Raw genomic sequence first — 26,201 nt, forward strand, 5'->3', positions numbered from 1 at the left:
AAGACTAGAAGACTCAACACATTTTCTCCCTCCTTAAAAGATCCTATGTGGAAGGATTAAGTTTCCCAAATTCTAAAACACATTTACAATACAGGATTTTAAATTTTAATCCCCTGGCCCTTCACTTTAGTTTTAAACAGCTTGTTTATCTTCTTCCTGTGAGCACAAAGTACGGTACAGAAATGGAAACCAGATTTCTTTATGTAGCGAATTTCATGTGGTTTCCACATTTCTCCTGGCAGAGGTTTTCCCAGCAGACATTCATCTAAAAAAATTCCTCCGTGAGTGATTTTTCAGTAAGATGGTATCCGTAGTATTTTGTGGCACATTCTAAACACTCTGTCAAATGTACTACACACAGCCTACGCCTTAGTGCACTCTACATTACAGTTTTAACGTCTTTACGAAGGCAAATAAAGATGGCATCATGTCATCTAAAAGGTAACTTTTCAGTGGCCTTACTTTCTGGAGAAGGAATCCTCTTTCTTTGACTGACCATTCAGGAAAATCTCAGATTGACTAATACGTATTTATTCACCCTAGAAAACATCTTGAGACATACATGCAAACCACAGGCACTTCTGCCCTCTAGGAGCTTATAATCAAATTGGAAAGACAAGATATAAATGTCAGGACAAATCAAACAACAGTTTAAGAAGAGTCAGCAGGGAACAAGCAAAGAATGGAGAAGAGAATGGAATAGACAAAAGACCTGTACGAATAACCTAGAAATGTTTGATATTCAATATCCTTCCAAGCCATAGAAAGCTGATTTAAAATAAAATGGTGTGATCAATATTTAACTCCACTATTCTCTCTCCTCCCCTTGTGAAGACATTTATGTTTTGTTTAACCACTTGGGTTTTGACTTGAATAGAATAATTACTGTAAAGGCTATATGAAAATACAAAGTGTAACTTAATCTCATTTGAGAGATACTTGCTTTTAAGCAATGCATCCAGGTAAATTTTAAGCAATTTACCCGATTGAAATTTTAGGGAGAACAAACAAAATCTTCTTGAAGAGTCTTACACATCTTTTTACTGGTAGCGTAATTCCATGTTCTAAAGGAGAAAAGGAAGAATTGGGGCTAGGAAGAAGAGGTATGAGAGAGTATCACACTGGTGGAGGAAAGATGGCAAGAGAAGGTGGAATCATGGAAAGAGTAGGAGAAAGGAACAAAAATAATTATTAAACCTATTTTACAGATGCCTTTTGATTACATGATTGACACACATTATGGAAAGTTAACATAAATCACCGCCCTTTGACAAAATGACTCACATTTTTTGTTCCTGCTGGGTGTGATACCTCTAGCTACTAAACAGGCATAGATCAGGAGGACTGCCATTTGAGGACAGCCCAACCAAAAAGCTATTGTGACCCCATCTCATCAAATAAAAACTGGGAATGGTAGCACATGCCTGTCACCACAGCTACAGGGGAGGTATAAATAGGAGGGTCACAGTCCAGGCATACCTATCCATAATTTCATAGGTATTTCAAATTTAATCAAATCACAAATGGCTGCAGGCATAGCTAAAGTGGTAGACAGCCTTCACAGTAAGCATGAGGACCTGGGTTCAATCCCCAGTACCACCAAAAAATTTAAAAAAAAAATGGAAAAAATTCTTTGTCTCCCCTTTCTTTAAATGTTCAAGGATAATACATAAGTCACTAAGGTAGCACCTGTCCCCAAGTCATGCCATGACAACTCTCCAAACTGTTGCCACATGAACTGTTGGAGTATTTTCAAAAACTTCCCAATTAATTTTGTCCCTATTATTTAATCAGGCCTTCCAAGCACCTCTGAGGTAGGTACCATTACACAACCAGACAAAGGAAAGAACAGCAGAGCTAAACTTGAAGCTATCAGTGCTGCTACTCCTCCCGTCTTTCAGTTGAGTCTAGAAAAGCAAAGGTTTCATTTCACTTCAAATGAGTAGAATTTATTCAAGGAAAACGAAATTTTTATATTTAATAAGTAATTGTACAAATACTATAATCACTAAGTGTTTTCTGTCCTAAGCACTGAAAGACTCAACCATTGTGTTTTCAATGTCAATGCTAATTCAAAACTTCAGTTTCACATTCATGCTATCCACTGCTAAGCAAAGGGAAGGGTATTATGACAATTATCTCATGTAGTTAAAGGTTTTAATATAGTCTTTCTAAATAGTTTCTGCCAGCATGTACATACACAAAAATTCATGGAAACTCTCCTATATTAAATGTGGAAATGGCAGGTTTAAGTGGAGAATCTGATATACTCAAAAAATTTTGTCTATACATACACAGGACAAATGCATTGGAATGACACAGCACCGGAATCCAACGAAGAGGCATTCATCTAAGTTTATCTGAATCTGTAACATACAATCTAAACAAAACCAAGTCAAACAATAATAAAATAGTTGGAGTCAACATTAACTCAAATTGGGTCCAATCTAACCAGCTTTAGCATTGCTGGGTGACCAATACCAACTACTTTAGGATATGAAAGCTAAGATGGAACTAAATTAAATAGAGAAAAATTTACTGTAAAATCAACCAGCTTTCTTATTCTTTGTAGATGGTTAAAAAAAAAACAAAAGACTCAACTTTCCAAAAATTAGCCAACTGAAATGTGATACTAAAATGCTCATAGCCTAGAATCATGGACAACAGGAGGGAAGTCTACTATCTGCACGGTGGCTTCACTACTGGCAAATGCAGTTAGCTGTGGAAGTCAGAGGACTCCTCTTAGACAACTTGTCCTTGGTCTTGTTTCCTCTTTTCAGAAAATTTGAAAACAATTAGTGAAATTCTCAGTAAATACTTTGAGAGCCTATGAAAAATGTCAGTAGAGGTAAGTTGAACTTCAAGTACCTACTCCAGTAGTTGATGCATACACTGGCCGAGTAGCACCTGAGGCTACTCCAAACATCAACAGTAGAGTACAGCTCCTTTAAAGAAAAGAAAAGAGAGGACCAGGCATGGTGGTTCATGCTTATAATTCCAGCTACTCAGGAGGTGGAGATAGGTAGATCATGGTTCAAGACTACCCTGTGAAAAAGTTAGAGAGACCTCTATCTCAAAATCAAGCTAGGCCTGGTGGTTCATGCCTATGTTCATTCCAGCTACTTGGGAGGTGGAGGTAGGAGGATTGAGGTCAGAGGCTGGGCCAGACAAAAGCATGAGACCCTATCTGAAAAACAAACTAGGAGCAAAAGGACTGAGGTGTAGCTCAGGTGGTAGAGCACTTAGCAAGTGTAAGGCCCTGAGCTCAATGCCTAGTACAAAGAAAAATTAAAAACCTGAATTTCAAAGCAATCATAATCATAAGCCATTTGGCCAATGAAATGCCAGGATAGTTCTTTAAAAAACTGAGGTATGGGTCAATTTCATCAGAGTGCATTATAGGCACATTGTAAATATCACAATGAAACCCCTTGGCACAGTAATTATGCTAATAAAAAATTAACAAAACAAAAAACTTAAGGTGAAAGCTGGCATGATCGTGGTTTCAGGCCAGCACCAGAAAAGTTTGCAAGACCCTGTCTCAAACTATATAAAAACAAAAATGTTGGGGCCTGGTTCAAGTGGTAGAGCACTTGCCTAGCAAACTTAAGGTGAAAAGGAAATGAAGTAAATTATACCAGGAAGACATTTTGTTACAGGGCAGAAAACATGGAGTAAAGTGAGTACTCTAAAAATGAAAGTGAACCAATAGTACACAAGTATGTGTGTGTAGTGTTTACATGCAGTCAGTGATAGCTCAACATATATGGAAATCATCCCTTTAAATTGCTGTATTTGCAACTGGACATGGTAGTGCACCTGTACTCCCAGCATTCTGGAGGTTGAGGCAGGGGGATCAAGAGTTCAAGGCCAGCCTAGGCTACTTCACAACCCTGTTTCAAAACACGACAAAAAAAAATATGCTGCATTTGCGAAATTAGAAAGGCATTTCTTACCTAAGATACACTTATTATTCCTTAATTATTGCTGCAAATCTCTGACACACAGTTTTTTAAAAAGATTGAAACATGTACACACTAATACTAACATCAGTGACTATAAAAAAACACCGCACATGCTCTAGCCTTTAAAAAATGTTACTTTAAAAACAAAAGAATTTATTTTGATGTTGATAAGTCTCATATAGAGATGATTTTGGTTTTGCATATATATACACATACACATTCACACATATATAATATGCTTACCTATTCAATTGCACAAAGGCACACATATATATATATATACACAATATATACTTGCATATTCACAAAATGCTTATATGTCTTATAAAGATGTGACTGAAACTCATTTGCAACATGTAAATATGTTATATATGTTGACAGATAGATGATAGGTAGGTAGATATATAGATAGATAAAACAAAATCAGACAAACTCAAGGGAGAGAAAGGTTATTACTGGTTATTATTTTTTAAAATATTCTTCAAAAGGTTATCTTAAGGAATAACAATCCTGAATCCTCTTGTCTTTCTTTCAGAATCAAGCATTTTCTTCTATTTTAGCTTAAGATTTTTTTCACTCAATAAGATTATTAACACACTTTCTTCCTGAGCAACACCTGCTATTGCTGCCTCTTGAGCTTTGGGGTCAGTGACCAAACAAAGGTGGGTGCCTGGTGGATACTCACAGCAACACTTGGCTTTCTCATTTAATCTCCAGGGGGAAACCCATTATACAGACTAGGAAGCCAGAGCTCAGGGTAGTTAAATAATTTGCTAGGGTGGCATCATCACTGTATACACATTCAAACTCACACCTTTTAGCTAGAGATTTGCCTACCGCACTGCCTCCTCGAGCTTCTGCGGCTTCTTCTGCAACCATGGAGAAAGCCTGCCTGTGGGGGACATTGGACTAAGTGACATCACATATGGGAGATACTTGCATGGGGCCTGGCATAAAATAATTACATGAATGAAAGTATTAAAAAAACAAATCTCTAAAAGTAGAAAACAGTGCATTTTCCTCTCCCCCTGCTTTTATACTGCAGTCCTGAGTGGCAACGGAGTGATATTATCTGACTGTGTAAGCAAACTGAAGCCAATTTTGATGGATTAATGTTCAAATAATTTGACTGCTCATAAAAATGTGATTAATACTCATTTTTGATATATAAATAACCTTTCAACATGAACCAATTTGTATACCAAGTTCTTTTTTTTTTTTTTTTTTTGGTATGTAAAAGTAAAACAAATTTCCAGGGTGGAATGTAAAAAAGTATTTTAATATGGCCTCCCATATCTTTGGAAGCTTGAATAAATTCTCTGAGGAACGAACAGAGTTAAGAAATCAGTTAAAGTGTCCAAAAACAGATTTATGTTGGATCAAACACTTTTAGAAATTCATATAGTTGTGGTTCTCAGGTAAGGTTATAAATCCCAAAACAGAGACAATAAGCCATGTATTATGAAAGTGTGCCCATCATTACTTAAAGACTTGGAGCTTCTGAAATGACCTACTTACTGCACAATGTCAGGTACCTGAGTGAAGCAGAAAGCTTCTCTTCACAGCTTCATTTCCTTGTAGCCATTATGTTTACCACGCACGCCTATCTATCAACAGAAAAGGTACTTTCTCCACTCCTGCAAAAAGTGGTATTGAGTCTTTATGTGACATACAGATAGTATTTTTTCCTTTGGGATACCATACATGCTCATTTCTGAGTATCACTAAGGAAACAAAAGATTAGTGGTACCAAAAAAATGTTAGGAGTCAACATTCTGAAACTGTCTGTGATCTGAGGACACCATGCTTCTCTTGTCCCCGCGAACCAGTGCTCATTATGACATGAAATTCAGCAGAGTTCACAGCACATAGCATTTTCTGGATGCTGGTCAGCTTTTGAGGGCTGAAGCAAGCAGCAGACTGCATTCCTAGTACACTCTCACTTAAAACCTGCCTGCCAAGGTCAGCAACAAACTTCCAGTCTCTTTATCTGACTGCTCCTAAAAATTTCAAGACAATACTTCGAGTTTACTGGAGTCATAAATCATGTATTTACCTTCATGTGATTGGAATTCCAGAGTCAGAGTTTTTAAGATTTGTGTGCCGGATGTATTAGGTTACTGAAATACAGAAATGACTGTTGTGCACACCAGTTGTTAGTAAAACTCCAAGAGGTAACATTATCTTTCTTGATTGACTTGAGGAAAGAATGTTCATAAAATATATACTGCTTTGGTTAGGGGCTGATTTCTAAATAAACAGACTCAGCGATGGAAATTCTAGAAACAAGCTAAACAAAACATGTATTCATAAATGTATGTTTGAAAAATCAATTCTTTCACAATGTTGGCCGCTTTTAAGCTTTTCAAAGATTGTGGAATCATTGTATTAAGCTTATGAGTTAGAAAGCTGTTCTAATTTCACTTCTTTTTCAGTTACTGAGGAAAAGTCTTAACTCTCCTGGAATATTTCTGCTCTATTTTCTTGATGCCTAGAAAGGCAGGCACTTCACTGCAATGATTAGAGGCAGCCATTTGTTTGAGAGTCAGACAAAGGAAGAAAAGTAAAAAGCTTTGCTACAACAAATCTCTTAGTCCTTTGGGCCCTAACAAAATAGGAAATGTTGGCGATTAGAGGGCTGCACTGCCTCCAACAAAAAGCACGCTAATCCATGCAACCTACATCCAGACTAAGTGGCTATCTTCCCTAATTTGTAATGAACTGAGGTCACCTCGATTTTTACATCAGCTACAAAGTGGGATGGAGACAACAGCAAGAAAGGAAACTGCCACGTGGTTAGATACTGCTTTTAAAACAAGATTGTATGACCGATGGCCACATGTTTCCAGAAGATTAGAAGGCCAAAAATAAGCTAGGAAATATGGTAGGCCCTAATAGTCACATTTCTTTCAAAAAGGATAGTGCAATCTGATACATAGCTGCATATTTACCTACAAAATATATTTATATATTTTATATCTTAACACATACAAACATTAAAGTTGCACTGTTTTCCATTTAGCTTTAATTCTCAAGTTCTTGTCCTAACAAAGGTTCAACCAAAAACCACATGCATACTATGTAGCTTTTGCTCACTTAACAGTTTCCTGAAGGATCTATCATAAGCTACGCAAACAAAATATGAAGATACTGTCCCTACCTTCCATGAGTTTATAGTCTATGGAGAGAAGAATCTGAGTATGTGAAATTGCAAGTCATACAGGGAGCATTTCAGTACAAAACTGTGACAGAGCATCAGATAACAGACATTTTACTAATGGGAAAAATAAGTGTTGTAAGAATTCAGTAGGGGAAAACTTGTCTCAGTAGACTGATGATATGCTTTTTTTATGAAGTGAGAAAAAAATTTTATTTTTGCTCTGCAATTTACTGTAATCATGAAGTTATCTACTTGACCTGAGCCTTGATTTGATCATCAATAAAATGATGATCATATCTATACTATAGCACTATTATAAGGAACTAATACATTATATGTGAAAAGGTTTTGTAATCTGTAAAGAAACTATAAAGTGACTATTGAAAAGGTAATAAGTGGTATCATGCCACTAATTTGGGAAAGCAGAAAGGGTTAGGAGGTTGGGATGGATGACAATGTTTAACTTTTCTTTACCTATGTCTCTACTGTTGGAATTAATCTTGCATAAACCTGTGTACTAATCTTGATCAACATCAATGGGATTAGCTGCAGTATGCATATATGGATGTCACAATATAATTGTAAACACTAGTAGCCCTACTCCTTTATAGGTACATGGAAACAAGTCTTACTCCTGGTTTCAATTTGAGAATTTCTAAAGTCATAAAAATTTGTCAAGCTTGGGAATGATCATGAAATATAACAGTGTTTCCTTTCCATACTGTTTTAAATAGAGCAAATTTCATAGTCATCCAAAATGATCCATTGATTCAAACAATCACTTTGATCCATAGCTTTTGAAATGAGCAAGTCAAAGAACTTTAGTTCCTCAAAGTCAAGTCTTTGTTATGTCTAACTTTGCTATCTCAGCAAAGGTATACAGTAGATAACATTAAAGACACAGAAAAAGTCCTCAAGCCAACTGCAGATCAATGAAAGGACTTTCCTTAATGGCATGACAGACTTCAGACTGAACTTAATCACAGACTTAACATTTGTAAGTGAGGGCAGGACTCAGATCTTACTCTTAATATACATAGTCCTTGGAATTGGACTATCACATGAGTGAGCAAGAACAAATACTTCCTGAACTATTTGGAAGAAAGATAACTCAAGCACTTTGATCAACTGGAAGCCCGAGGAGACAGGTGTATATGCTAAGGGAAACACAACCTTTATAATTCTTTCTGTACAAAATCACTTCCTATGCTTTAAAAGCCTCAAAGACAAGAATAAATTCAAGGCCCTCAAAACAACATAAAATACTCATTTAATATAGATAATCATTTGACAGGTTATAGATGTGTGAACCAAGGTGAAATCATAAAGCAGTCTGATCAAAACCAACTTTCATTTGCCTTAACAAGAATTTACAAGGCGTGTTCCACTTATATAAACAGAAGTGGGCAGAAGGAAGGCTTTCACTATTTGTAGCAGAAACAGAGCTGCCCCTGGAAGGCTGGGCTCCTGGTGGACCATTGTCTCACTGGCTCATAACTCCTCCATGATGATTTCATGTGAGAAAACATCTAGACATTTAAAGAAGGATGGAGCTAGTATCTACTTGTGTAAGACTATTAGATTGAATTTAGTCACACATTACTTCCAGTAATATGGGAGTAGTGATGGGGGTGGGGAAATTGAGTCATACTGGGCTTGCCCAAGTTGTGGAATAGGCCCTAAAAGTATGGAAGCAAAAGTACAGTGATATGATAATTCCTCTGATTTTCGTTGGTAATTTAAATCTCTCTATGAATGATGGACTCACCTAATGCTAGTATCTTTGCTGCATCATAAGCTTCTAGATAATTATTTTTTTTTAATTTTTATTTACTTATTTTATTGTTGTGCTGGGTATAGATACATTGTAGCACTTACAAAAGTTCTTACAATGTATCAAATGTATCATACTTGAATTCCGCCCCCACTCCTCCCCACACATTGCTCTTTCTATCTTCCTCTGGAGGTAACCAGGGCTTGTAATCACTTCTGAATCCTTAGTGATTGGTTACTTTAATGGAAGCCATTTTATGAAAAGCAAGTGCTTTCAGGCAGTTCTCACTTGAAGCATTTTAAAACATTCAACTCAACATACATAAAGCGTTTTTTTTTTTTTTTACTTCTAAAAAGTATTGCAGAAGACCAGTAGAAATGAATTGCTTCGGTTGTAATTCTTTAAATAACGCTATGCTTCTTAATTTGTTGTTAAGTTTGGAAGCTACCTGGAAATCTTCCTACGTTGTGATCTCTTGGAGGCCAATTAATCAAGCTCTTGTTTTTTGAGGCAACTGTTAGCATTAATGGGAATTCTCTGGAGGGAAAGTCAGCGAACTCTCCTCACAGTATATGCAACCTAAATCAGGTAAAAGGGGAAGCGAAGTAGATGCCTGTGAGCTGATAGCTTGAAACCTTTGGTCAAACAGTGCTGGGCAACTTTCAACAGATGAACTTCAGCAGAGATAAAAAGTAAGCGCAGAATACCATGCAAGCAAAAGAAAATTATTAAAACAGAATGAGAAATTACCAGTGAAAAACAATACAATATCTAACAGCACAGATTGACCAGGGGCAGTTTCTTAGGAGACCAGAGCTGACGCTGCATTGTGGGTGCCTGAAATCAACACTTGAAAGTTTCTTTAGGTAAAGCCATACAGCAAGGCATTCAGCCGGCCAGCCAAAATAGCGGAGGGGAACCGGGAAGGCCACATGTGGAACTAATTACTCATGTGGAGGCCATGACAAAGAACATTTCTCCAGACTTTTCATGGGGGCTTCACTTTCAGGAAGTTGCTATAATTACTGCTCAAGTCTAGAGCAGCCTGCAAGCTGCTGACAGATCCAACAGACAGGGAGGAGGAGGGAAAGAGAGGGAGAAAGAGAGAGGAAAAAAAAAAAAAAAACTTATCTGCCCTTTTTTTTTTTTTTTGACGAGCAAAATACCAGAAAATAAAGTACCACAGGAAAGCTCAAAAAAAGATCTCCAAATGCGCTCTGCCTTCCAGTATTAGACTTTCTGTTTACTATTTTATCTACCCTCTATCTTCAAATTACTTCTCTAGCCTGGACTGGAGAGCAAATTTGTACGTCTACTCTTAATTCACTTTCAGTTGGCCACAGCAGAACTGTACATCTTGATTCTTTTTTTTTTTTTTTTTTTTTTTTTTTTTTTTACAGCTTTTCCATACTGGGGCCCACTTCCTGCCCAGTTGAGGAAAAAAATCTGGCCTGAAGATGAAATGACTGCTTAACATTACACGAAAACATCTGGTACCATTTTATGCACAGACCCATGTCTGAGAGCAGGCGATTCTAGCGGTCTCTCCAGCGGCACAGCGCATACCCAAACCTCCCCAGGGTGACATCATCCCATATATGGACTCTCCAGCCCAGCCCTCCCCCTTTTCCTGGTCCTAAATTCATTGCCAGTTCCCTAGTCTGCTGCAATGTGCCACGTCAAGACTGGAAATCACAGCCCTTGAGTGTGGCTCAGTCAGTGCAGCAGAATTCAGGGGGGAAAGCCGAGTCAAGCCTGGTGCAGGAAGGCAGGCTCTGCCCAAGGACCGGAGAGGATTTTAAGCACATAGATGGAAGCTTCTGGAGATCCTGCTCCGTCGCCCCAGTGTTCAGACTACCTGTTCAGGACAATGCCGTTGTACAGTAGTCTGCACATTGGTTAGACTGGGCAAGGGACAGCAACGCCATGGACTGCTGGGGACAAAATGTGCTGATTCCGAGGAGAAGACATTTATTTGCTCCTTTGTTGAATCTCATATCCAGTGTTTTTCTTCACAGGTTTTGCACACTAGGGACCAAGAAGCCCTCCAGGACTCTACCCAGAAAGGACCGCTCAAGGGAAGACCAGCGGGTAAGGCCTTCCTGACTGGTCACCTGCTCTGTGACCAGGGGAACCTCGGTAGGGATCCCATGATTGGCGCGAGCATGAGAGAGAATGTGACGGATGGCCGTGTACTGAGTTTTAAATAAGCAACGCTGTGCGGTATACTGATTTACTATATGGTTTTTGATTTCTAAAGATTGATTATTCAGGTGTTCTCTTAAATTTGAAGGTTTTCCCACTTAAAAATGAAATATGAAAAAATTCACTTCAGACACTTAAGAAAAACTAAACAAGACCACTTTTGAATTGTTAAAATTAATAATTCAGAGACTTAAACACTTACATGAGTAAGCACTCTATGCGTAACTGTTCATGTCTCAGGACTACGTGTATGCTGTCCTAGAGTAAAGAACACTTGCCATTTTCAAAAGTCCATAAACATAGAGCTTTTCTGGATATTTACTTACATAAATGCAAGAAATACTGGTACCTAACAATAAAAGAAGAGCCTGCCAAGCTTTTGCTCACCAGCCAAGGCAGAAGGGACTTTGCCCAGAGATGAGCATCAACCCACAAGTTACTGATTCAGCAATTGAATAAATCAGGGCATAGAAAGCTCTCTCTTTAGATCCCTATATAAATATCTCTGTATTACATTTGTTTTTTTAATCTGAGAATGGTTGATAATTGCTGGTCAGCTGAGCCTTCTTGCCTGTATTTTACGAGGCTTTTACTTCTTCCATCATTTAAAATGATAAGGTGCTTTGTGTAAAACCCACTGATAAAAATGGAATTTATAAATGAAGGCACAAGTTTTCTTTGGTTAGTTTCCAGCTGTCCTGGAGGTGAAGGAGGGTGGGAGAGATGGGAGGAAGGTTGGGGGGTGGGGGAGAAGAAAACCCTCAAGCTGAATGAAATCCTAATAGAGAAAACAATACAGAAGTCTGGTTACAGTGTAATCGGTGATGATCTTCAGAGCTGGATCCCTGAAAGAAAATTCTGGAAAAATGTTACTGCCTTACCCCTAGCCCTCTCCACCTCCATTTACTTCTACCCCACAACAATTCTGTGTAATGAAAACATCCTGCTGTCCTGTAGGCTTCTGTGGAAAATGAATGTAATCTCTTTTGTCCTGATTTAAAAATACTTAAAAATGCAGTGGTTCCTGAACAGATCTTTTTCTAAGTTATACATTTTTCAACAGTTCAAAAATTGACACAAGTTCTCTTTAGCAAAACATTTTATTACAAAAGGTTTCCCAAGTTTTCCTTTGCCAAAACAATTTATTTTAAAAATTACCCTTCAAACCATCCCAAAACTTGTATAAAGAAAACGTACGTTCTCTCATGGACTATGGTTTTTGGCTAAAATATAAATAGCAAGAAGTAATTTAACTATTTTTACTTAGATAATACATAAAAATCAGACTTTTATTTTCTACTGTGAGTTGGTGATTTCATATTGATTGTTTTTTAACAATTGAGTTTTTTTAACCTATTAGGTTTCTTTTATATAGAAAAACTTTTAGGTAACTTATAGGAGCTTACTTTTTCAAGATAGATATTTTTACTAACAGATACAATTACTAAAGAGGACAAAGAGCTATAAGGTACTTTGGTAATGTTAAAGATTTTTAAAATTTTGTTAATTTTTTAAATATAGAAATGATTAAATTTCATAACTTGCTTCCATTTAATGTATATTTAATTTAAATATCTTTCTTCATATAAAATGATCTTTTTGTTTCAAAGCAACTAACCCCTACTTGTTCCTCACCTATTTTCTCTCTTGGGGATGACTTTTAGTCTGGAGATAGAAGGGACATAAGAATGTCCCTTGGTGTAAGTCCAGGAATAGAAATAGAAGAATTATTTTGTAAAGAGGGTAGCTGAGGAATCCCTGCACACGCTCCATGGAGTCCTAAAACCCACCTTCAAGGCAATCTTTAAACAAATGGTAGAGGAACAGTTTCTAATTTTAAATTATATGAGCTAAATTAAAAATCAAAGTAAAAGGTTTTATAAACCTCTGCTGAAGTACTATAGTCTACACTAGTACATAAACCAACAATTAAACACACATAATCATAAAAAATACCCTTATCTATGTCCAAGGTAATTAGAGTAATGCTTAATTTTATTTAATATTACTTTATAAGGAGATATAGAAATACTTCAGGGATCATGGAATCTATTCCAGAAGAAACTAACCAACAGAGAACATCCACCTTCAACTAAAATTGCACCTGGACACGATAAGTGTAAGATGACCGTTGTACATGGTCGTAAAGAGAAAACTGTTTGCTTGGTATCTCAGAACTGCACTTGACAGAAATTTCTAGTCACTTTTCATGTGACTGATCAATAAACTAGACTAGGTACTGGGTTAAAAGAATTTTCTCAGCCATATAAGAGAAAGGAAATTGAGAGCTTTAGCTTCAAACACTACCATCCCATAATTGGAAGAGGATGAATATAAATGTCTCTCTAATTTTCAAACCTATTTAAGCTACAGATCTCAAAATCAAAGAAAGTTTGTTTACAATGGGACAAAGTTTCACGCTGATCACTTTCCTGCAATTAGTCAATATCCTTAAGGATATTAAGGAAGCTTAATATCCTTCCTGCTTGGCATTAGAGCAGAATTTTGGCCCTGATAATATGTTTATGTTTTTAAAAGACCTAAATATACTATCTACCCCCACTTCTCGCCTACAGACCACCCAAGTATCTCACTCCATGGGAAACAGCTTAGACATTAAAATCCTAGTGAAAGAATTTTTTTCTTTCTGTTTTTCTTTTTGGCTTGAAGTCTTAAGCTTTATAGGAAATTAAAAGAAAGTATAATTTGATAACATTTAAAAAAAAGTCACCCATTCACAAACAAACATCCTGACTAAAGAGAGGCGAAAGTTCTCAATTACTCTATAAGGGATCTGCTCTTTAAAATCAACACATTTTGCTCTTATTTAAGGGGAATCGCCCACCCATCACAATAATGTACAAATAATAACTAGGAGACCATCCCTTAGAAATCCCAGCTTAAAATAACCAGAAGATCAGTCTCTAACGTGAGACAGGAAATTCCTGAGTTAAGATTGAAACTTTCTTACTTCAAATCCTTTTTGACTTCGGTGTCCTGCAAGTTATGTAGACATAAATATTTAGCCCTTTTTCAAAGGTCTTTTATTGAGAATGCTTATCAGCTTTAATAAATAGAGATAATGGAGTAAATTAAGGAAAACAGATCTTCATTTTGGATTTTCTAACTTAACATGATACCCAGTTTACTGGAGTTGCTTTGCTTTAATTTTATTGTAGGAGATTTAGAAGATAATTCTTTTCTTGCATTTCTTTCTGAAGAAATAAAAGGTAAAAAGGAAATAAGGTATAATAATCATATTTAAAATGACATGGTATAATAATAATGGAATAGCTCTTTCAAATATATTTAAACTCAGATAATAAAGTAATATTAACCCGACAGTTTGGAAGACAGGAAAAAAAATTCTTAAATTTTTTTTTAACAAGCTTAAGGGCAAGCTCAATAGAAGTATGAAATATACATATGCCACATTTTTACTATAACTGAGTTTTTAAAACCTACTAGAAACATAAATTGTCCAAAAACCTAATGAGTACAACAATCCCTTTTTTCTCATTTTTTAACAAGATTTTTTTTTTCCAGCTGAAAAACTATTATGATTTTTTCAAGATCAAAAATTTTAGATTTCTTAGTTTAAAGAAAACTGTTTCATATTAAAGGATAACATATGAACTCACAAATATTTCTTTTTATTTTTTCAGGTTGCATGCATCATTCCTTTAATTGAGCAGAGTAAACTGGATCAAATTATTTATGAAAGAGGGAAAGCTATACAAAATTACAGTAATTTTTAATTTCTAACAGTATACTCTTTGTAAGTGAATCACTCTATAATTATTCTGTTGCACTGGGTGAAGCAACAACAAAATAGTTTTTTAAGGTACATGTTTTTTGCCTACTCTAACCTTGTAATTATTTAATTAGCAGCCAAGTTTGCTGATGTTTTTGATTCTGTGAAAAAAAAAAAGGTTCTACTCTGAAGTGATGGCTAAAAACAGACATTTATTCTCTGAGAATTAAGTAAATCCACATAAAAGTGCACTTACCAACTTTTTATTAAAACTTTACCATATCAAGTAACTGCATAAAAGTTCAGAATTATAGAAAATTGTCACTTTTCTCAGTCTATGAATTTTTCTCTCCATAAAGTTTCCATTTCCTATTTTCTCAGAATTTTACAATTAAAGGTAAATAATAAAGTGTTTGTTTTCTTTAAAGTTGTTTGAAAATATTCCTAAATACATACTCCTTGGACAATAAGGTGTATTTTTTTTAAAGAAATCCCACCCATTGGAATTTTGACTTTGGATATTTTGTTTTTAAAATAGAATGGCTTTTGTTAAATGCCTCTACATATGTAAACTGATCATTTATATTAAAATAGCCAGAATTATTCTTGACTCACCAAGTTTATATTTCATATCTGTATATCTAACATCATTAATTCTTTCTTATATGAATGATGAGCTTTCCCAATGGGTCTGGTTTTAATTTAGAGATATGAAGAGAACCTTCCCTTTCTGCATTCAGGATATTTCAGAACTGTATTGCACTAACAATGTCCAAAACACAGCCTGTGCATCACTGTGGATGGCAGCTTCTTACTTTATACCCTTTGATGTATGGCATGACCCTGTAGTTAATTAAGACAAACATGAGCTCATAACTGCTTTTCATTATTTTTCATATTCGTACTTAGAAACTTTGATTGTAAAAGAAAAATGTGAAATTTAAATAAATCCCTGTTGTTCAATATGGTATTGTTAAATATATATATATTTATCTCCTATATCCTCTTATAAAATCCCATTAGCAAAGCATCAGACACCACGTCTGCCCATTGCATGGTCAAATAGATTAGACTTATTAATAATTTTGAAAATGGCTGCTGCAACCATGTAAATGCCAATTTTCTTTTTTACGGGCAAGGTTATGGTACTTATCTATTGCAAAAAAACATGTATAAACACAGTCTTTATCTTTAACTTCAGTATTAAAATATGCAGAGTTTTTGTGAAGAGGAAAAACATCTGGTTCAATTACTCTGAACTCTGACTGCATGTGGGCCAGTAATAATAGGAATTGGATTTAAGAACAAACCTTGTGTTTAATCTTTTTTTCCCCTTAAAATCTTAATGTGAGTTTTCTGTTATGTCAGTTATCCATGTTAGCACATTTGGAACACATGTATAAATGTACTTTCTGAATAAAGTCAAAAGTCTAACTTGTTTTTAGCTCCATAATGTTTTAATGTTTAATTCTATTGTGTGTTTCTCTCCCTTTCCCCTTACCCTCCCAAATCACCAAATCTGGAAAACAGGCTGATTGTATCTGTCCATGAGCAAAGGAAACCTGAAGGAACCAAGGGCCTGGCTGGACAGAGTTGTCATGTGTCTGCCTGTCTACACTTGCTGTGCAGAACATCCGCTCACCTGTACAGCAGGCACAGACAGGCAGTCACATGACAACCCAGCCTGAATGACAGCCAGCCATTGAAAGAAAGCAGCCCTCACACCATAGCATCTACACCAAGAGCTGCAACCAAAACGAAGGGCTTGAGGGTCTGGGCTTTTAATCTGTTGGCTTATTAATACTAAACTCGTATGTATTATTATTTGATTTTGATTCAAATATGAAAACCCACCCGAAGTAAAGTGAGTGGTACCTATGAAATATAATAAAACCCATTTCTGAAAATGTTCCTGTGCTTTCTATAGTTCTCTTTTCCTAATTGTTGTCAGTAAATCACTACCCTTGACATTTATTGTACACATCTTTGCAGCATCCCATAATCAATATAAGAAATCAATATAACAAAACAATAGAACTTCAGACTGTTGTTTAACAAAGAATATTCTAATAATTCTAATCTATAAACTGAATATTGTTTTCTATATTGTGACTTTTCTTTAAGGTGGGTGGGGCATGGAAAGAAAAAGAAAAAAGGAGAAAAGAACAATATTCTGGAGGATCAAGTATTTCAAGTTAAGAAACTGACAATCTGATCTGGGTAAAACACAGCTAAAATATTTCCACTATAATTTTTAAATTTATTAAAATAATTGCTAATTATCTTTTGATAAATGGAATGTTGAATTGAAACTTCTCTATTTCCAAGTGTCATTATATAAACAGATTTGTTACTGTATCTTTGTTTAATTAAGATATGGCTTTCACTACAGTTCTAGGAGCAGAATGTATGGAGCCAATTCATTCACTTGGAATTCATGCTTCCATTCATATAAATGTTCACACCTTGAGAACGTTTGTTCTTGTTCAAACAATTCAGCATTTTCAAAAGCACAAGAAAAATGGTTGATGGGCATGCATTTTGCCCTATCTTTCGAGGAAATATCAAAACTTCAGGTTATGCACTGCTAACTGGAGTGAAAGAATCAGGGCTGGCTTTTATACATGAACATTTCAAACACTTAAAGGTAAAAAGTGTGAAGATGAGTACATTTAAAATTTGATAAACTTGGATTTAGTTCATAAAAATGTTTTAGCTTTCATACCTAAAATTAATTTTTAGCTTTCTTAGAAACAGTCTATTCAATCTTTTAAAAATATAACACATGGCTATCCTAAACTACTTTTTAAAAAATAATTATTAAACATTTCAAGTGTGTGTCTTGACTGAAAGCAAACTATTTTTCATTCAGATATTTCATTTTTGAAGTGAAAGATTTAGTCTTAAGGCTAGGAGCCCCATAAGTTTCCAAGATTTCTAACTTGAACCAAACTTAACTATTTTTTTAAGGAAAAGCAACAAAGAATCCTTGAGTGATGGACAAAACTATGATGTGAAAATATGACTAAACCAAATGTCTTGCATTTAAATAATCTGGACTTACAGAAATACATCATCTACTAAAATTTCCTTCTGGTTTTACAAGATTCATTGTCCAATGCGGATTTTTACCTTAAATGAAAGTGCCACAACTAGCAAATAAAGTCTCAAACAATACTTCACAATGTAAAATATAAACAGGAAGACAGTATAAAAATTCCCCATGGGATATTTACATAGTCCCCCCCAATTTTAAACGCTTTATACAACCTAAGGCTAACACTGCTGACAAAAGTTCACGTATGGAATCATTCTATTGGGCCCCGCGAGGAATCCCAGGAGAGCACTGGACAGCAGAGTGCTCAGGAGGACAGAACGTCAAGGAGACCACTTCAGTCCACTGAAGTAAAAGGTAAAGCTGGGGGCGCAGCAGAGTTACCCCAAAGTGAGGCACTCCAGGATAATGTTTCAAATATTTTTTCCATAAAATATGAGGTTAACATTTTGAAAACTTTTTTTAACTTAGGTCTCAAAATACCTTGAAAGAGTATTTTACCTACATTGTAAATTCATTAAATGAGGCACATTTAAGATTGTACTCTAGGGTAATATAAGGGGTAAGATGGTCCTTTCAGTAGGAACTTTTGCATAGGGCAAATAATGTATATAAGGAGAGGGGATCTAAAAGTATTTTTAATAAATCTGAAAGAGCATTGGCCATTACAGATTCTTAAATAATATTCCTTTTAAGATTATAAACCTTTGGATAATACTAGAATGCAGAAATGTTTGCCTGAAACGATCTTATATTAAAAAGCATAATTTAAGATACTTTATGTATGTGAAAAAACCACACAACTATGAAGATGAAGAATTTTAAGTTATATAAATGGCTTGATGTTCAATACGTATTTGGACATTTTTTGTTAAAAAAAAAAGCTAAGTGTAGGCAATAAAACATCTCAACAAGGAAGTGTGAACAGTGTTCACAGGGGCAATGCTGACCTCCTCCAGCACAGGGAGCATGAAGATCTATCAGAAAACACGCACAATCTTGAAAGTAGAAATGAAAACGAAAAGAAGGCTGAAGATTTCTGTAACTTCTTGATCTCATAACTTTGATTATCCAGGGATATAGCTGTCATTTTGTTTCCTATTACTGAAGTTACATTTGTCATCTGGTGCAGCTACACAATAAAAACAATACTAAGTAAATATCCCTATAAGGGAATTATATAATCTCTTTATCAAGCTATCCAAACATTTCAACCACAAAAATGAGGCCTGTAATTTCTTAAAAGTCCAAAGAATGTTCTTATTTCAATGCAGATTTGGATTTTCTTCAACAGAGTAAGGTTAGTACATTTCCATTGGCAACACTTGTGTTGCAGTACTCTACTTGCCTAGGAATATTCCGCTATTTTAATCTTTATGTTGGGCTACAGAAATGGAATGCTGACGAAGCATGTTTACCATGCATAGCCTAGCAGTCCCTTCTCTTCAGGCATTGTAACTCTATTAAAATTTACACACTTATATATATAGAACATATATATATATATTACTCATTTCTCATTGATGTTAAGAAAAAGCTCTTTCACCTACACAGTGCCTTATTCTAAAATTTATATTTTAGAAATATTTTCAAAATATTTTTGAACTATTTTAAATATTTTAAACCACTGCTATTTCAAATTTTGATGTTAGAACATCAATGTTAAATTTTCTGGACTGAAAATCCCTTTGAAATTACAGTTTCAATCCAAATTATTTTCATAACACCTTTTTCTAAATTCCCCAAGAATTGTACAACATACATTTATGCATGAAAATGATACTAAGAAATTAATTTTTTTGCTTAAATAATCTTCAATCCAGGAAATCTCATTTACATAATTAAAGGAGAAAAGCAATCCATTAAATCTCAAGGATGAAAAGTAACAAAACTGTAAGACAACCTACCTCTAGTGGTAATTTACCCTGCAATTCAATAACTTGATATACCAGAATGTGATGAATTATTAGACTGCATTACTGTGTTTATTCACTTATTTCTCAACCACACATTCACTGATCAATATTGAACTAATACCCCGAATATTGAATACCCCCTCTGAGTGCTATGGCCCCTGAGGTGGAAAGTGAACAAAACAGCAGCTCTGGGCTCGTGAGCTGGATGCATGTGGGATGAGCTGTCCTAGAAATTTTCATCTTCTGGAAAACTTCTTGAATCCATTCACTTCTATTAATTTACACCAACTCGTCCCAGCCCAAGCCACCATGATCTCGCATGGTGACCAGGGTAATGGCTGTCTAATAACTCCCAATCCAGCTTTGTCCTCTTCCTGGCAATCCTCCATAAGACAACCAGCGGGGTCTGTCAACATCTCCCATCTAACCCCTGAGTCTGTAGTTCAAAAACTAAACGTCTCCCCATCACTCTTTGATTAGGGGCCTTCATTTTTACAGTCCCTTCTCTTTGCTCCAATCGCTCTATGCTTAAACCTTTCCTTAAATTCACCAGGCTCAATCAATCCTGCCACAGGACATTAACACAAACTTTCTCTCATTGCTCCTCTAAAGTCTCCCCATTCTGTGACTCTCCACCCCCAACATTATTTTTTACTTATTTATTTATTCATTTATTTATTTTTGGTGGTACGAGGGTTTGAACTCAGGGCCTTGGGCTGGTTAGGCTCTACCACTTGAACTATACCTTTAGCCCTTTCTTTGCTTTAGTTATTTTTCAAATATGTCTCATATTTTTGCCTAGGATCAGCCTCAGAGCACAATCCTCCTACCTATGCACTCCCAGTAGCTGGGATTACAGACCATTAATACCACATCCAGTTTAATCATTAAGATGGGGTCTTACTAATGTCATGCCTGAACTGACCTCAAACCACAACCCTCCCAACCTCTGCCTCACAAATAGCTGAGATTATAAGTGTCAGCCATGGACTCAGCCAAAAATCATTTTTTTTTGTGGCAGTACTGGGGTTTGAACTCAGGGCCTCCCACTTGCTAGGAAGTCACTGTACCACTTGAGCCACTCTACCAACCCCTGGCTTTATTTTCTTCATAGCCTGTAGTCAGCATAGGTTCTGCTATTTGTGTTTTTGTTTTGGGAATACCCCTGAAAGGGGCACCTGCCATGGTTCTTTGTCAGCTATTCTCTCCTCAATGACCAGGATAATGCCTGGTCAGGGCTCAGAAAATACTTATTGGGAAATGTTTGGGGAGTTGAGAGAAAGAATACAGTGCTGACACTTAGCTAAGTGGCTAAGTACTTTATTCTCACTGAATCTCAGAAGTGGAGCATGGTGTAAGTGAAGTACTGACTTAGCTCAGTGCCTGGAGAACTATAAACATTCAGTAAGTGTGAGTCCTTGTGACGATGCTACGTCATGCTCATCAGTGAGTGGAAGGTGGCCTCATGGGTGTAAGCAGGTATAATGAGCAGGGGGAATGCAGCTGACGTCTACAACTACCAACTAGGGAGCTTCTTCCTACCTGAAAGCCATTTATCATTTGGTTTGGTTGAACAGTTTGACCAGTTTGGGTGTACAAAGGGAGTCCACAGTGAAGGGAAGACTAGATATTGACAGATGTGATGATATTTAATAGGTAAAAATTAGATGATTTATATGTATATGTATATAGATTTTCATATGTATGTGAACTTAGAGTGAAAAGCACCGTAAGTGTGGAACATTCCAGAATGACATTGAGGGGAGAAAGAGGAGGGTGAAGAGACAGACAGAAGCCAATATGCTGTTCTTGGCTAGGCCAAAAAAGGCCTAAGCTGCCAGAGACACACCCACGTGGGAATCCATGGCTAAAAACTGCTGAGCAGAGGGGCATATTCTAAGTGAGGTTACTGTATTTCTCCCCCTAATTCTTAGTAAAGATTAGAACAAATAACTGTTACTGTTTTAACACAAATCAAATTACCTAAGTGCTATCATTTAGATCACAGTGTGTATGTACAAGCTTTGCCCTTACCCCCCGACCCCCAGACGGTTACCTTTTATCCACTGATAAGCCTTGGAATAGGCACAGTGGCAGAGTAACCTAGGGAAGATGACTGAGAAGAGCCCCATGCAACCATGGCCACTCCTGAAGGAAATTCCATGTCTGAGGTTCTGCCACCTGATCTAGAAGTGGAGGGCTTGGGCAAATCCCCCTTAGTGACAGCTTATAAACTGTCTAGCTCTGTGAAGGATGGTCTATTTCCTTTCATGCTCCAGAAAGCTCCAATCTTGGAGTAATGTTAGAGAATACCATATAGTTAAGTAGGCAGGTTAACTATGTCTACCATTACCACACTGTGTTGTAAAGACTCCACAGAGAGGCCATGCAGAAGCTCAGCATTGCCTGGAACACAGGTGGAAACATTTTTATTAAACTCTTGTGTCATTATGTTGCAAATAACATTATTGTACTGCACTGCAGAGTACTGGTTCCAAACGTGCACAGGAGGGCTCATGAATCCCGCCATAATTGAAGAGTAGCGAGAGTAGACCCATTCAGAATGGAGAGAAATTAGAAAACTACTGAGTGCCTTACTACTGAGGACCAAAGGTAGCTTGCAATTATTACACAGAGTTATCAGGCTACTGCCTCTCCCAGCTTGGATGGAAACCAAACAGTTTGACAGCATCGCCTCTAATTCTTGGTTGAGAGAGGAGATGGGCATGGGTGTATTCCTGTAATCCCAAGTACTTTGGAAGCAGAGTTAGGAGGATTGCAGTCCAAGGCCAGCCTGGGCAAAAGCATGAGACTCTATCTGAAAGCAAGCTAAACGCAGAAGGACTAGGGTGAAGCCCAAGTAGTAGAGTGTCTACCTAGCAAACACCAGGCCCTGAGTTCATCCCACATTACTTCCCCCCTCGCTAAAATGTAGGAGAACCCATAGGCTGGAGAGGAGTCAGTATAGAAAATCTCACTGAAGAAATGGGATCTTTGTTCCCTCTTCTTGTCTGAACCTTACCGTTCTCTGCTAAGAAAATTCAGATCTCACACCATCCTATCCCAAAACATAAGATGGCAAAAGACATATGAGAAGACATGTGAGTCAAAGAATGATATAGAGGAGACTGGTGTCCCTTTCAATGGCAGAATAAGTATGCCAGTGTGACACAAAAACACTCACTAATACGTGACTTGTCAGAGTCCTACAAAGGTGATTTAGAGGACTTTGAGGTGAGTTCACTCATAACACCTCCCATCTGAGAAGTGAAAACATTGAGGCCCAGAGAAATGAAGTGACTTGCTCTAGTACGAGCCGTTAGTCATGCAAAACCACATCCACCAGTGCCTCATCCTTTCCACGGCACAGGCATATAGTCTATAGGGTATTGTGTTCAATTAATGTCATCCTGAAAAATAATTTGAGCTATTGTTTCTTAATCATAATTATATTCCACAAATCATCTGTGTGTATTAAAATCCTGGCATAAGTTAAATAAAACCATTATATGTCATAATGGTATTTATTAAGCAGCCATTTAGATTATAATGAGAACATGCTAGACTCACTATACAAGAAAGCAAGAGGATGGTAGAACATATAATATAAAAGCCCTCTGTGAGAATTTGAATACAATTTTATCATTGAATAAAGAATGAATCTGCAATTAATTCAGTGATACTTCTCAAGTCATAGTTACCTGAGAAAGACATATGAATTGTCCTGTACCAGGGTTTCCAAAATATGAAAGTACCAATGCACTTAAGGAACAAAGGGCATGCACTCAACTAACCAACAAATCAGTTCCAACAGTTAAGTTGGAACTCTAGCTTATTTGCACAAAGGAGTAGAAAACAAATTGCAGGATTTTTAGGTTGTCCACAGAACCATATTTAATCCACATTTGAAACAGCTGCTCACAGATGGGTGTCATACAAATTCAAGAGACCAGTGGCAGATCACTGAACCCCTAATGATCATTGAGCCCCTACCTCCTGAGACTTTCTGCTTGACCTCCTTTTCTCCTTCCCTCCTTCTAGTCTCAGCTCCCAACAAACCCTACTATCTACTTGTTAAATATTGTACTCACAAAAAGCAAGGAACAAGGCTGGGTCCTCACTTTTGCCCTGCCAGCAGACAAGTCTGCAGTGACAAGAAGCTCAGGAAAGGGAGCAGAAAGAGCAGAGTTGAGAATGACATGGTAGCAGCCAAGGAGTGGAGAGATGGGAATGAATTGTTCTGACCACAGTGGAGAAGGACTCTGCCCCATGGACACAGATGACGTGAACATCATTCTTGACTCAGGCACTCCTATTTTGAAAACTTCCTACCTTGTTTCTTGAGCAGAGTTCTCAATGAGTAATCAAAGTCAATGACTAAAGTGTAGCTGTATGTAGCCCACAGATTTGCTATCATGAACTGGGGGTGCTCTTCACCAGTAGCTATTACTCCAGGGTGAGCCATCGTCATCTCTTGTCTGGACCACTGCTACAGTTTCCCAGCTGCCCAGCTGGCCTTCCTTCTATTCTTGATACCTCCACTTCCACACATATCCCAACCCCATACATCATGCACACCCAGCAGCCAAAATGATCTTTCTAAACCATGAATCCAATCATGCCACACCCTACTAGAACACTCAAGTGGTTTTCAGTTTTCCTTGGAATAAAATCCAAATTATTGTGTGGGGACCTATAAGTCCCCCACCCCCTGGTGTCTCTGCTCTAACTTCATTTCCTGCCTCTCTCATCCACTGCTCTTACATTCAGATCACAATCTTTCTGTCAGCTCCAGTCTCAGGGGGTTTTATACATATTCTTCCCTTTACTTCACTGTCCTTCTACAAATTTTTCTACATAGCTCATCAACTCTAATCTCTGCTCAAATGTTACTTCCTTCCAATCAGCCAATCTAAATGCTCTCCCCGTCCATAACTTTCTCACTCATTGCAGTATTTTCTTCAGATCACTTAATATCTGATATTAAATTATTAGTCTACTTGGTTATTAGTTCCACATAGCAGCAACCTTGTCCATCAAGGTTCCTCTTTCTTGACATGACATGATCCAAGAAAACTACCCTACCCTTTCCTTTCTTCATCTGAATCATTCCATCCATTTCAAGAGTCACTCTCACTCTCCCTTGTCCCCAACCACTCTCCATACACATACCCTTAACAAAATGGTCACTGGCACCTGAGGAATATTATAACTGTACACATTTATTTTCCATTTGTTGGATTCGGGTTTTTCTAAGGGAGCTTCAGTAGCAGTGACATTGTAAAAAGTTCTTTTGAGTTTTTAGAGAATAGGAACAGATACCCTGCCATGTGAACTCACCAAGCTCTCAAGACTTCTTCTCCTCCACGGGAAGCATCAGGCCCTTCTTATGGTCTCATTTCAGAACCCACACAGCCAGGCAAGAGAGCCCTAAAGCTACATTCCAATAACAGTAGGACCCCAAAGTCCTCAGAGCTTCTGGTGGCGACACCCAGGAACTGGTAAGGCTGAGACACCTGCAAATCATCTTCATAAATCCTCTGTGGGATGAGATACATTTGGACAACCTTAAGCACCTCTGGGATTCTCACCCATATTTGTGGTTGACAGCACAGGCTCTAAAACCTGACAGCCTGGGTTCATATTTCTATTCTGCCACCAACTAGCTATGTGACCTCAGGAAATTAGTGATACTCATCAAAACTAAGTGTTCTTGAGTAAGAGAAACTGAGTCCTGTAGATATGGTTTTTGAAAAGCTGAGGATTCTTTTGGGGGGGAGGATGATTTGGTGGTGGTGGTGGTGGTAGCGGTGTCTGTTTTAGTTTTCTTATCAGCAAAATAGCAATAATAGTAATAGTTTCTTTCCTAGGTTTGCAACCTAGGGTTAGATGAGTTCATTAGTATACACAAAATATGAGATATTATCATTATGAAATGATTCCTCAGTAAAATCTTTTACTTGCCCTTGGATAACTGAGAAGAATCCCCAGACTGATAATGTATTTAAACGTACACAAATAAGCCAGGCACCAGTGGTTCACACCTGTAGTCCTAGCTACTCAGGAGGCAGAGGTCAGGAGGATCGCAGTTCAAAGCCAGCCTGGGTAAAAAGTTCACAAGACCCTATCTCAAAAAACCCTTAACAAAAATACGGCTGGTGGAGTGGCTCAAGGTGAGTACCGCCTGAGTTCAAGCCCCAGTACCGCCAATAAATAAATAAATAAAATAAATGTACACAAATGATCAACCAAATTCTTGAGGGAAAAATGTGTCTAAAAGAATAAGACTCAGAGCAACTGAACAGCAAAGATGATAATATGTTTACTGCCTTTTACATGTAGGTAGGTGTCTCAGAGCTCAGCAAGCTATTA

At 37.0% G+C, this 26,201-nt stretch overlaps 1 protein-coding gene across 13 annotated transcripts in view; it reads right to left on the reverse strand.

The window, feature by feature from the left end:
* The window catches only part of Dnm3 (dynamin 3), a 556,846-nt gene that overhangs the window by 233,569 nt on the left and 297,076 nt on the right, over window positions 1–26,201 (reverse strand). For 2 of the 13 annotated variants that reach the window (XM_074047479.1, XM_074047480.1), the window contains one exon: window positions 10,261–25,369. The exons of the other annotated variants lie outside the window; for them this stretch is intronic. In XM_074047479.1, the coding sequence (XP_073903580.1) occupies window positions 25,217–25,369 (153 nt within the window). In that variant the 3' untranslated portion in view covers window positions 10,261–25,216. Of the gene's footprint in view, window positions 1–10,260; window positions 25,370–26,201 lie in introns of those variants that run through there. 13 annotated transcript variants of the gene reach the window in all.

The sequence above is a fragment of the Castor canadensis genome, chromosome 11 (assembly GCF_047511655.1).
Source record: "Castor canadensis chromosome 11, mCasCan1.hap1v2, whole genome shotgun sequence".
NCBI lineage: Eukaryota > Metazoa > Chordata > Mammalia > Rodentia > Castoridae > Castor > Castor canadensis.